The sequence below is a fragment of the Ursus arctos genome, unplaced genomic scaffold (assembly GCF_023065955.2).
Source record: "Ursus arctos isolate Adak ecotype North America unplaced genomic scaffold, UrsArc2.0 scaffold_11, whole genome shotgun sequence".
In the NCBI taxonomy this organism is placed as follows: domain Eukaryota; kingdom Metazoa; phylum Chordata; class Mammalia; order Carnivora; family Ursidae; genus Ursus; species Ursus arctos.
Genome location: NW_026622775.1, coordinates 38739058 through 38753244, shown reverse-complemented (window position 1 = coordinate 38753244; position 14187 = coordinate 38739058). Strand labels below are relative to the sequence as shown.

The 14187-nt window shown below is 42.4% G+C and overlaps 1 protein-coding gene across 5 annotated transcripts in view; it reads left to right on the top strand.

Annotated features, from left to right (window-relative positions):
- The window catches only part of LRBA (LPS responsive beige-like anchor protein), a 791618-nt gene extending 782411 nt beyond the window's left edge, over positions 1 to 9207 (top strand). For all 5 annotated transcript variants that reach the window (XM_044384357.3, XM_026499457.4, XM_026499458.4 and 2 more), the window contains exons 56-57: positions 2078 to 2229; positions 8033 to 9207. In XM_044384357.3, coding sequence (XP_044240292.2) covers positions 2078 to 2229; positions 8033 to 8123 — 243 coding nt within the window. In that variant the 3' untranslated portion in view covers positions 8124 to 9207. The remainder of the gene's footprint in view (positions 1 to 2077; positions 2230 to 8032) is intronic.
- The last annotated feature ends 4980 nt before the right edge of the window (positions 9208 to 14187 follow it).

The following is a 14187-nucleotide window of genomic DNA, read 5'->3' as shown; positions in this document are numbered from 1 at the left end:
GTTTGGTTACCGTATCATAGCACATCAGCTGGGCAGTGTTTAGATGTCTTAATGAGTAACTTAAATTAAGTGGGCAGCCTGTACAGAGCAGCAAAGTTATTTTATCCTAAACGAAGGATAACCACCATTTCACCCATAGGAACTCATTTATTTTCTTTTTCTGGGGAAGCTGTGTTTTAGGACATGATCACGCCCGGCAGACTGCTATGGCCGTAGAAACCAGGGCAGCAGCGGTGGCATTGTCCAAGGCACTCCGGATTCCAGGGGACTCTCACATGTCTCTGGGGCCCTCTTAAAACCTCTAGTCTCAACCCAGCCCGGACACTGAGGAGAGATGTTAGAGTTAACTCTGTGAGCGCTGGTTTGGGTGGAAGACCGGGCGCCCTCAGTAAATGTCACCGGGGAACTTGACAGGCTCCTCCTGAGAAAGGCCAACAAAATACTTTTTCACTTCGGCAGGCACCTGGCTTATTAAAATGTTTTGGATGCCAATAAATGTATAATCCTAAAAATCCAGGCTTTAAGTCCAGACAGAACTAGGATTAGCAATTCTTTACTAGAACAAAGAGTTAAAGATTAATAGTTTAAATTTATGTTTTACTATAGCACTTATCCAGCAGAAAGCCTCAGGTATAAAACTCAAGTGAACCACAACCATAAGGTTAATGGATTTTCATCAGCTGAATTTTGTAAGTGTAGCAAATAATTGTTTGCCCCAGCCCATACTGCAGGTCCCTGGTAGCCCTTAGCGATCGCCATTTGTGACCTGAATGGGGGGAAAGGATGTTGATTTTTACTTATATTGAAAAATCTTACTATTAATGTATTGGGTTAAGATTTAGAGAATACTTCTTACCTGTAACTATCTTCCATACATGGGTTTTTTTCCTTAGGTGTATTTTTGTATTCTTGAGAATACAAAGACCAGTAAAAGTTGGCATTTATGTAAATGTGAATTGAATGGTTATGGAACAGTCCTTACTTTTCTAGGATTTTTTAAAAATTTTGTCAAAGGGCAGGTTACAGACTTAAGGCAACTATACTAAAACTGTGTGCAGACCAGAGTAAAATATATTTTCAGCAGTTAGATTTTTTTCTTTCTGGCTTACTAGCACAATCTGTCTTCCCATATTCACTGTCCAGGTAGACATAGGATTACAGGTGTTTACACTTTCTCTGTAAAAGGATAAAAAACATTTGCGGCTTTGCAGGCTCTGTATTCTGTTGTAGTCACTTGTGAGAGTGGCCATAAATGAACGGGTGTGGTTATGTTCCAATAACTCGTATTTGCAGGCACTGAAATTTGGAATTCATATCATCTTCACATGTCATGGAATATTATTCTTCAATTTTTTCCAACCACTAAAAATGTAAAAAGTCATATAAAAACACGCAGTGGTCTGCATTTGGCCGCATTTACAGGACTGAAGAGCTAATTCCATGTCTGTACTTCCTGTTCGTACCAACAGGAAGCAGTCAGTCCTGGGGCAAGGAGAAAATGCTTCACCTGGGGTTTAATCACCCTGGAAGCTGGTTCTCTATCTGCCAAGCTGTCTTCCTAACTGCTGTAAAAATCCAGCAGGCCTAGCGAAGGTGCTAAAGCTCTCGGTCTTCTCCTGTGGGGCCCTCGCCCCAAAGGCAGCAGTGTTTTATTGGGGATCTGAGGTCAGCTAGCACTGCCTGCCCAGCCTTGGTACAAAATGGGCTTGGCACATCCACACTACAACTCGAGAGATGCCAGGAGGCTCCTCATTTTAGAATGCTGGTCCCAGGCCACAGCAATTTAAATAGTAGTCACAGAGCTGGAAGAGTTTGCCACCTCATCTTTAAAAAAGCAAAAATTAAAAAAACAAAACCTCAAACACTGCCTAACTTTGTCCATTTGATTTTTGAAAAATGGCAAAAGTTTTCTGTAACTCCTGATTTCCTAAAACCTCCTTTAAAACCTCCTTAGGAACACATGCGTCCACTCTCTCCCTGCATTGAGTGGCTTCATGGTGGAGGAATGAAACACGGGGTGGGAGCCGGGATTCTCCTAGGGCCACAGCTCTACTGAATATTACTGTGTCTCTCCTAGGCCATCCAGCTGAGCCGAGATGGGCAGTACCTGCTCACAGGAGGAGACAACGGTGTGGTCATGGTCTGGCAGGTGTCTGACCTCAAGCACCTCTTTGCCTATCCAGGCTGCGATGCTGGAATCCGGGCCATGGCGCTGTCTTACGACCAGAGGTAACACTGAAATCATGATCTACTGATGGGGATAGGAAAAACTGGAGGGAATTTATTTAAATGGGCTGATGGGTAGACTGGGTCTTGGGAATCACCTGGGCAATCAAAAAAGCCAGTAACTATTGGGGTTTTTTTTTAAAGTGTGATTTTCTTTTTGATGGCATTGCCACTCTTGGACAAAGGCTGAATTCTCCAGCAACTGACAGGATTTAAGTAACAAAGACTGTCATTATATTGCCATAAAGCTTTTTATATTTCTTTGAGTACTTTCTCTTAAGATTTCAGAGCTGTAAACATGTTTAATATAAAATGCCTGTGTCTCTGTCCATGAGAATTCTATGAAGAGATTTGCCTTATTTCCTAAAACCTTCCAAGTGGTAAATTTTGGGGAGATAGTTTTCGGTATCTTATTTCTTCTTAATATACAGTCACAGATTTTAGTTCCTCATTTTTCATTGTGCTAACATATACATAAAACTTACCACCTTTTTGGTGTACAAGTCAGTGGTATTATGTACATTCACACTGTAGTACAACTGTCACCACTGTCCGTCTCCAGTTCTTTTCATAAGTTTTTCATCATCCCAAAGAGAAGTTCTGTACCCATTAAACACTAACTTCCATTTTCCCTCCCAGAGCTCCATCCCGCTCACCTCAACACAGTGTCTGTCTCAATGAATTTGCTTCTTCCAGGTACTTCGTAGAAGTGGAAGCATAAAATATTTGTCCTGTTGTAGCATGTATCAAGCTGATTCCTTTTTAAGGCTGAATAGTACATGCCACTCTGTGTAGCCATTCATGTGTTGACATTTTGGTTGTTTTCACCTTTTGGCAATTGTGAATAATGTTGCCATGAACATTCACATACAAATATCTGTTCAGATTCCTGTTTTCACTTATTTGGGATAGACAGCCAGGAGTGGGATGGTTGAGTCATACGGTAATTCTATGTTTAACTTTTTGAGGAGCTGCCGAACTGTTCCCCACAGCGGCTGCACCATTTTACATTCCCACCAGCAGTGCACAAGGACTCCAGTTTCTCCTCATCCTCAGTACCTGTTATGTCCTGGTTGTGGTTTATTTTTTATTTTTAATCATATCCATCCCAGTGGGTGTAAAATGGTCTCTTACTGTGGTTTTGATCTGCATTTCCCTAATGACCAGTGGTGTTGATTTTGCACTCTTAATAGTGTCCTCTGATGTGCAAAAGTTTTTAATTTTGATGAAGTCTTTTTTTTGCTGTCATTGCAAACACTTTCAGCATATGCAAGAAATCACTGCAAAATCCAGTGTCATGAAGTTTTCCCTATGAGTTGTAGAGTTGTAACGCTCATGTTTAGTTTTTGATCCATTTTGAATTCATGTCTGTATAGGAGGGTAGATAAAGATCCAGTTTCATTCTTTTGCATGTGGGTATCGGTTTTTCCAACACTATTTGTTGAAAAGAGTGTCCTTTCCCCCACTAGATGGTCTTAACACTTCTCAAAAATCACTTGACCATATATATGAGTTTATTTCTGGGTTCTCTATTCTATTGGTCCATATGCCAGTACCAAACTGTTTTGATTACTATAGCTTTGTGGGAAGTTTTGAAATCATGAAGTACAAGACATCTGATTTTTTTTTTTTAAAGATTGTTTTTGGCTATTTGGGGTTCCTTGATAATCCATTATGAATTTTAAGATGGGTTTTTCTATTTTTCAAAAAAAAAAAAAGCAGGGGAGCAATTCTGATAGGGATTGGGTTGAATCTGTTGATTGTTTTAGCTAATATGGTCATTTTAACAATATTAAATCTTCCAGTCTGTGAACACAGATGTCTTTCCATTTATATTTTCTTCAGTCTCTTTCAGCAGCATTTTATAGTTTGTAATATACATATTTTTTGTCTCCTTGGTTAAATTTATTATTTTTTCATTTTGCTATTGTAAATGAAATTGTTCTTAATTTCCTTTTCAGATTTTTTTCATTGTCTATGTACAGAAATGCAGCTTATTTTTGTGTTGATTTTATATTTTGCAACTTTGTTGAATTCATTAATTCTAACAGGTCTTTTTGTGGAATCCTTAGGATTTCCTACATATAAGGTCATATCATCTGTAATAGAAATAATTTTACTTCTTCGAACTTTCCAATTCAGATGGTTATTTTTTTTGTCTTGCCTAAGTGCTCTGGCTAGAACTCTCAGTACCATACTGAACTGGTAAAAGTGTTTATTTTTGTCTTGTTTCTGATAATAGAAGAAAAGCTTTGAGTATGATATTAGCTGTGGGTTTTTCATAAATTCCCTTTACCATATTTATGTACTTTCCATCTATTCCTAGTTTGAGTACTATCATAAAACCATGTTGAATTTTGGGAAATGCCTCTTGTTCATCAGTTGAGGTGATTCAGTAGGTTTTTGTTAGTTCTGCTAATGTGGTAGATTACATTGATTTTTGTATGTTGAACCATCCTTGCATTCCAAGAATAACCCATCTTGGTCATGGTGTATAATCCTTTTAATATGCAGCTGAATTAGGTTTGCTAATATTTGTTGAAGATTTTTGTAGCAGTATTCATAAGGGATACTGATCTGTAATTTTCATTTCTTTTAGTGTCTCTTTGTAGTGACACTTTGTGGTGTCTGGGTTAATGCTGGCCTCACTGAATGAGTTAGGAAGTGTTCTCTTTAGTTTTTTTAGAAGTTAAGAGTTGATGTTAATTGTTCTTTAAATGTCTGGTAGAATTCACCACTGAAGCCATCTAGTCCAGTGCTTTTCTTTTTTGGGAGGCTTTTGATTATTGATTCAGTCTCCTTAGTAGTTATAAGTCTATTCATATTTTCTATTTTTTCATGCTCTAGTTTTGGTATAGTGTGTGTTTTTAAGAATTTTTCCATTTCAGGGGCACCTGGCTGGCTCAGTCACTGGAGTGTGCAACTCTTAATCCCGGGGTTGTGAGTTCAGTCCCCATGTTGGGTGTAGCGATTACTTAACATCTATCTATTTAAAGCTTTTATTTGAGAGAGAGCATGAGCGGGGGGAGGGGCAGATGGAGAGGAAGAAGCAGACTCCCCACTGAGCAGGGAGCCTGACATGGGGCTCAATCCCAGGATCCTGGGATGATGACCTGAGCCGAAGGCAAGCTGCTTAACTGACTGAGCCACCCAGGAGCCCCTAAAATCTTTTAAAAAAAAGAAAAGAAAAAAGTTTTCCATTTCATCTATTCCATTTGATCTAATTTGTTGGCATACAATTGTTCCTAGTAATCTCTTATAATCCTCTTTTATTTGGTAGTAACATCTCTATGATCTTAGTAGTTTGGTCCTCTCTTTTAGTCAATCTAGCTAAAAGTTTGTCAATTTTGTTAACCTTTTCAAAGAACGAGCTCTTGCTTTTCTTGATTTTTCTCCCATCTTTTCTATCCTCTATTTTATCTCCACTCTAATCCTTATTATTTCCTTCCTTCTGTTAGCTTTGAGTTTAGTTTGCTCTTTTTCTAGTTCAAGGTGTAGAATTAGTTTACTGAGATCTTTGTTTTTAATATATGTATTTACCATTATAAACTGCCCTCAGCATTGCATTGTTTTGATTTGTTGTGTTTTCATTTGTCTCAGTTATTTTCTAATTTCTATTCAGATTTCTGTGACTCATTGGTTGCTTAATTTCTATATTTTTGTGAATTTTCCAGTTTTCCTTCTGTTATTGATGTCTAGTTCTATTATGATCAGAAAAGATACTTTGTATGATTTTTAAATGTATTAAGCCTAGTGTGGTGGCCTAACATGCTTTATTCTGGAAAATGCTCCATGCGCACTTGAGAAAAATGTCTCTTCTGCTGAGCAGGGAGCCTGATGCAGGGCTCAATCCAGAAACCCTGGGATCATGACCTGACCCAAAGGCAGACGCCTAACCAACTGAGCCACCCAGATGCCCCAGTCCACTTGGTTTTTAGTATTGTTTAGGTCCTCTATTTCCTTCTGGTTGTTCTACCCATTATTTGAAAGTACTGAAGTCTGCAACTATTATTGTAGAACTGTTTATTTTTCTCTTCCATTCTGTCAGTTTGGGCTCCATGTATCTTGCCGGGGCTCTGATATTTGGTGCACCTATGTTTGTACGGCACACTTCATTTTATTGTGCTTTGCGGATACTATTTTTACAAACTGAAGTTTTGTGGCAACCCTGTGTTGAGCAAGTCTGCCATTTTTCCAACAACATTTGCTTGTGTGTCTGTCACATTGATAATTCTCACAGTATTTCAAACTTCTTCATTCTGTTTGTTACGGTGATCTGTGATTACAACTTGCAGAAAGCTCAGATGATGCTTAGCAGTTTTTAGCAATAAAGTAATTTTAATTAAGGTATGTACATTTTTTAGACATGCTATTGCACACTCACTAGACTACAGTGTAAATGTAAACGTAACTTTCACATGCACCAGGAAACCAAAAATTCATCTGATTCACTGTATTGCAGTGGTCTAGAACCAACAGGTATGCCTGTAATTGCTATATCTTCTTGATAAACTGACCATTTAATCGATAATGTCCTTTGTCTCATAACAGATGTTGACTTAAAGCTTACTTTGACATTAGTACACCACTCCAGCTCTCTCATTACTATTTGCATGGAATATCTTCTTCCATCCTGTCACTTTCAACCTGTTTGTGTCTTTGGATCTAAAGCAACCATCTCGTAGACAGCATATAGTTTGATCATGTTTTTTATCCACTGTACCAGTGTCTCTTGATTGGAGAGTTCAACACCTTCACAGTTAAAGCAATTACTGATAAGACTTTTGCCATTTTACTATTTGTTTTCTATGTGTCTTAGAGCTTTTTTTGTCTGTCATTTCCTCATTACTGCCTTTTGTTTGGTTGGTTTTTTTGGTAGTGGCACATTTTAGCTCCTACTTTTGATAGGAGGTAGTAGGAAGGATATTGAAAATGACTTACAAGGACTGGCCCTACCAGACCACTCAGAGGAAAGTCTATGGTAATAAGCTCCCCTAAACTGTTCATCTCACTGCTCTGCAGGTTTTCCCTGCACCACCTTCTCAGGGCCAGGGGAGCACGCAGCGGCAGCTCCTGTCTTCAGTGATCATTTCAGTGAGTTCACAGTCTTATGAGGACTAGGCCCCCGTCCACATCTTCTGCAGAGCAGAGCTCGGCCCAAGTCACAGGCAGCACTCTGCTTTCTTACTCTTCCTTGATTCTGTCTCTGCCAGAGAGATCTCCGTCACGTAATTGTGTGCCACTTCCTCCACCAGCAAGTACTTTGAGTTTGCTTCTGATACCTCATAGAAAAGACAGGGGAAAGGTACAGCATAGGGACCAGAGACAGTGGTATGGTGCTGGCATCGCATGGTGACAGACGGGAGCTACGCTTGTGAGTACAGGGTAATGTGCAGCGTTGCAGAATCACTATGTTGTATATCTGAAACTAACGTGTCCTTGCATGTCGACTAGACTTCAATTTCATATAAAAATAAAAGCTAGGGCTCACCAGTCCAGCGCCCCCCCCCCCCCCCGAAGTGATCAGGTCTAACAGGTGTTTGTTAGTGACTCATCCTGCACACACCAGCTCGCGTTCAGTAAGAAGGCAAGCCGTGCTGTGGCGTATGGGAGGTAGCATTCTGAGCTTGCTCAGTGTTGTGCCCCAATCCTCAGAAAACGTACCACAGTCCTCACAGAGTGTTAGGTTTCACTGCCGTCTTCTAGATTTGCCTTGTAGATTTGGGGAAGGCAGTTCTTTCTTTAGGAACAGAGCCCTAGGAAACAGAGAAGTTTGTAAACCCCTCCTTCTCTCTGCTTCTCCCAGGTGCATCATTTCTGGCATGGCCTCAGGAAGCATTGTGCTGTTTTACAACGACTTTAACCGGTGGCATCACGAATACCAAACCCGCTACTGACGGTGACAGCTGCGCGGCAGCCTGGCCCCCAGCCTCGGTGTGGGGGGGGGGGTGGTAATTGGGAGCATCTTTCTCTTAGAAATCGTTATCACATCTGAATGTAACTTAAATTTGCTCTAAGAAGCAAAATATTTTTTAAAGTTAATTGCTATTTTTGTAGACTTTGCTTGACTTTTTTGGGGGGAATAGCAAAGCAGAAAATTGGCTGCTGGGTTCTGTAGTTTAAAAAATCTATATTTTTAGTCATAATGAGAAGTCTATTTTCACCAATTATGGAAACATACAGTGGAGCAAGTAAACCCACATATTCTAGCTATATTATGAAAAACCACTTCCCTTTATCTGTAATCTTGAGAAATACATGATTTTAACAATAGGGAAATGGGTTATAATACTGGGATAGGGAATTTTATGCTGTACTCTGGGTCCTGTATTTTTCCAAGCAATCGTGCTTCTTCAGCACTGGAATTTCTGGGATTTAAATTAAATAGTAATGTTTAAATTATGGTAAATGTAATTTAAAACATCTCGAATTATTTCTATCAATATTATTGTTCAAGCATGCTTTAGACCTAGAAAATTACGGTTCGGGGGAGGTTCATTTATTTTAGTGTGTGGGTAACATAAAGGATCTAATGTTATGCAAGTGTGAAGTAGTTACAATGTTTTATTTACAATGTTTTCCTGATACGTTGTCTTCATAGCACACCAAAATGAAATGATGGCAAGGCTCGTGGGCTCACAACGTTTGTTTTTCTTTTAAAGTAAATGCAAGTACCAAAGCTCACCCCTGAGGTTTGACTGTGCCCGGGCACTGAGGCAGAGCCATCAGCCGGGCTCCCCTCCCCCACTCCAGTCTGAGAACAGAGGCTACGAAGAGGTGGTGTAGGAAGCAACACCCATCTGACCTTCTCTTTGTTACTAAATATCTTCACCTTCCTTTGAGTAGCAGTTTGTACTAAGAAACATGTTATTTTGGTGTTGTATAATTCTACTTTTCTAGTAGATTGCTGTGTGGAAATCTGTGAAAACTATTTGAGAAAAGGTCTGTATTGCATAAATAAATTTTTTGTTAAGTTGTGAACATCGAGTTGAAATCAGCATCTCTCTCTCGTAACTTACCTAAAGGGGTCCCCTCCTATTTTCCAACGTTCAGCTCTTCTCTAAAAGCAAAGATTTGGAATGGAGCAACTCAGTTTGACCGAAAAAAATATTAAAATGGCATTTGTAATTGAATTTTTCAAAATATCTTTTCACTGCTAATTTAAAACATTGGTTAAACAATTATTTGCAAAGAAAATGTCAAACTCTGGTTTAGTCCCAGATTTTGAACAATAATCAATAAGAGACTCTCTTGAAAATAGGAACATGGACCGTGGCCAGACACCTCCCTCTTATCAAGACTTACTTACACTGAGGAGAACACTAGACCTATAGCTAAAATCCACCACTGTTCTATAAACCATTAAGAAAGAAAAAAATAGATGTGAGAATATACATTTTAGATCAAAGAAAAACCCAAGTTACTGGTAAATTAATTAAACATCCTCACTTTGGAAACTTTAGGGAAAATGGTAGAAGAAAATTTGGAATACCTACATCCTCTGCCAAGCATCTGATACTTCAGCTACCCCATTTCTACAAGCTTAAAGCAAAGTGAATACAGCAACTTCCTCTTGGAGCCTAAGAAGAAAATTGGTGCCTCCACTGCCTTTATTGGTTTTAAAACTCACTCACAACCATGGCAAATTAACAAAAACATAATACACATTACTTACGTATGTATTAGTTACATATTCCTTTACTCATAAAACAAATATAGCTGGTGTCAACACAAGGGCTAAGACAGAATCTGTTTACCATATTTGTTAGGATTTATTCAACATTCACTTATTTTAACCAATGTTAGCTACTTAAAAAAAATTACTTCAAATAAATTTAAACCAATGAAGGGAAAAAGTCAAAGTTGAGGTGGTCTGGGATGAAACTGGATGAGCTATGCAGACGGGAAGCGTGGCTGGCAGCACACTCACTAAATGGCCGTGCTTGAAAGTGTGCTGTGTTCCCTTTCCATACGGTAATTTACGGCTGGTTTTAAAATGCGCTGCCTCAAGAAATTCAGATTTTCCTCCCTGATAGTATTGATTCTTACTGAAACGCCACCAGTCAAGTCCTTGAGGATCTGTAACTTAAGAAACAGCACACTGGATCTCTGGGAGAAAGCAGGCGGGCTGAGTGAATACAGGGCATGAAAATTTGACAAGCACCCTGACACACACTGATGGATGATTCCCTCTCAGACGAGAATCTCACTCCCCAGAGTACACCAAACAGCCATAAATAAATATTCTAACACGTTAATTCAATCAAAAGGAACGATTTTGCCCGCTGAAACATTTACTTCTACTGATCAGCCTACAGGACATGAAGATTCACAGTGACCCGCACAGGAACACCAAGAAGCTGCGTGTAGGACGTGAGGGAGCTTGGAACCTGGGGCTGCCCTTTGCCATTCAGCTCCAACAGTGGAGCAGAGCCCAAGGGCCAGCGGCCTGACAACCACACACACACCCACACCCACCCACCCACCCACCCACACACACCCTTGCTGTCAGATGGCCAGTGGGGTAGCAAGCCGGTGAGGGTCACGTCTGCCGGAGATGGCCAGGAATCCCCCATACAGCCAGACAGCACTTCCACTTCGCACCCTTTTCTTTGGCAAAGAGAATTGAATTAAAATAACGGGACATAGCTACCAAGACAGGAATTTAGGGGAGAGAGAGGTTTTTACTGGACAGGATTTCAAGAGCTCCTGGCCCTACAAATCATGGGCCTGGTCTGGTCCTTCCTACTGCACTGTCCTGCCCACCCGCCATCACTGGGAAAGAACATAGCACACCAACGACACAGATTCCTTCTGCATCCACATGGGATGAAGGATCCTACCACTGAGCTTGCTGGGGAAGCTCGGCCGGTTCCCGGGTGCATTACACGTCATGGGGTAGCAGCCAGCCCCCAGCTTCATCTCATCATATGACCTCATATTAGGCCAAAGCGTGTTCACAAATTAACAAGGAGGACGTGCCGTGAATCTCAAAACCTGCACACACCGTGCCTATCAGCAACTATGCCAGTGCCTGTCCTTGGCTCTTTCTGCCCCACTGCTGGGGAAAGAGTGTTTTCTACTTCAACTAGGAGAGCAACCAGCCTCACTACTCCCCTTTTTTGTAGCAGAAGCAAGCTGGGAAGTTTAAAAACTTCCTACACTGTAAAACGGAAGGAAAACACTGTAAAATAGCAAATCATTAACAAAGTACAAAAAATATTCGTTAAATTTTCTTTTGTCTATTTCCTCTCAGATATGTGGGGAAAACACCTTTTATATTTTCATCTGAATCAAATCTATAAATAGATTTGAAGAGTTGAGTCCGTGATGCACTTTTTGGGTCTCCCAACGTCATAAGATCACTAAAAACCCAAGCCTACTATTGATGACACTGACACATCACTCCCAGCCCTCCCTGCTATGAACCAAAAATGCAGATTGCTCAAACCAAGGGATATCACATTGTTCCAATGAAACTGAGCATGGTTTGGTCTTTAGGCAAGCTGTCTTCTGGAGACAGCCAGGCTCTCCAGCAAAGGACGAAGGCAATGCACAAACGTTCCTATGAATTCTGAGACCTCAGCAGTGCTATGCCAGAAACATGCAGTGAATTACTTTCCTGTCTCAAGTTCAGGAATATTTTTCCTTGCCAAAACCAAAGTTGAGGGTGGGGGGAGCTAGGCAGGCTGTTATTTCCTCATACCTGGCAGGAAGCAACTGGCTGCTTTGCAGCTTTGAACTTGGACAACTTGAAGGACATTCCCCAGACCCGACTTCATCCTCTGCACAGACAGGTGCCCAACCCTCACAACTCACCACACTCAGCCCACCGGGTTGAAACCATCTTGACCACACTGCCCCAAATGACAGGGTTTTGTCTGGGAAAGGGTGGGGCAGAAGCGAAGGGCCGGCTGTGTACAAGCTGCACCCTTTCCTTCCCCTCAGCTGTCCAGTGAGGGCACCTTCCCACAGCTGACTGAGTTCAAGGCCGTAGGCTTTATCATAGGGGGGCCCCCTTCAAATCCACTGGCCAAGACTAAGCTAAGACGCACACACCGACTTCCTTCTGGAGAAACCACTCCCCTCGTCTAACAGAACTTCCCCGCCGCCCCTGTGACCTCAGGCCTCCTCAATCCCCACTTTTCTACCACTTTGCCAGGTGTCTCCGCCATCCCATCCCACCTCTGCCTGGGACACAGACGTCCCATCTAAAGCATGTCTGACCGCCTAGAGGACAGCCCAGCCGTAAGGCCAGCCTAGCCTCCCTGGGAACCGGGAGCAGCAAGTCCCGGCTCCAGCACGTCAGGATGAGCTCCTGATCCGAGTTTCCTCACTTACGGAGTGCGGACATTCACACCTCTCTCTCTCTCTCTCTCTCTCTCTCTCTCTCTCTCTCTCTCTCTCTCTCGGACGTGGAATGGCTCAGTGACACAGGAGGAAGTACTCTGTAAACTGTAAACTTCGGCGGGGCTTATTCTTTGGCAGCTAAGCATTTCCAAGGACTAGGCTGTCACTCCTTCAGAAAGCAGCTAATTCTGTCACTGGGCTGCCCTTTGATTAGAGTCACATCTGACCCTTCGTGCCTCCTACCTAACCTCGGACCACCATCCACAGTTAAGTACAATGAGTCTACACCCGCGGCTATGGAACACGTTTTTATACAGCTAGAGACATCTAGCGGACGTGCGTCTCGTTTCCCCTCGTGCCTTACGGTGCTGCCCCCTAGTCCCTGGCTGCCCAGGCTTCGAAGCCCGCACCCTCTGGCTGCCGTCCCTCGGGTGACCACTGCCTCGTGCGCGCCACACACCTCGACGCCTTCCGAACAGAACTGCAGCCGCAGGAGGGCTCGGCTTCCAGGCCCAGGGCCCGCTCGCACTGGTCACGGCGCAGTTTCAGACCACGCCGACGGGTAGGCAGCTGTGCAGCACCCCCTGGACGCTGACCGCTGCACTGCTCACCCCGGTCTGTCCCACGCGCTGCCGCTCGAGGCCAGGAGCAGAACTTCAGCGCCTCACCCTGATTTCATGCCGCGGGTCCGGACCGGTGTTCTAACCTGCTGAGTCATGTTAAATCAGCCGTCCTGTTTAAAGCCTAGGTAAGCATTCTTTCTACATCGTCATCCACATCATATGCACAAACAAAACAAAAAAAGAAGAGGAACAAAGACCGAGAGGTGGCTTGTCTTTAGAGCTGCAGTGGCCGGTGTGGCCGGCATAGCTGCGTGGGCTCCCGAGCACTCACCACGTGCCGATCGCCAACCAAGATGTGCTGGAAATGTCAATACACACCAGATTTCAAGGATAAAAAAAAAAAAATATCTCCAAGATTTTGCTTACATTGGTTGCATGTTCAATACTGTAGAGACATTGGGTTAAATCAGATATACTACAAAATTAATTTCACCCATTCCTTTTTAATGTGCCACCAGACAATGCCACCTTCAGCGGATGACACCGCATTTCCAGGGGGTGGCATGCTGCTCTAGAAGTCTTTCCCCACAACACCATAGGTCAGCACCCTTTCTTTCCATGTGGTCTGTGCTGAACGATCCTGTTTTCAAATTCACATTTCACAGTCATATCCATGAAAATATTCGGGGGAGTTCTGCCAAATGGTTTCAATCCATATATTCCATGTATTTCCATATCACAGCAAGCTTTCTGAAAAAAGAGAGACACCCGCCCTGACCCGTGGCCCAGGCGCTGAGCCCGGCAGGCACCCCAGGACGGTTTCAGCAGGCCGCCACTCCCCTTTTTCTATCCCTTCAAAGGTCAGTTTCTTCAAAGGTTAGATCCCCTGCTGGAGTAAGAGAATGAACATCCAACAAGGACCTGCCACTCTCACCGTGCAGGAGCGGAGGAACCAGCAGTTACATACCTGTATTTAATCTGGATTCTGAGAACAGAAGAATGTTTTCTAAACACATGGCCAAATGAGCAACTTGCCTGTAGAGTCAGA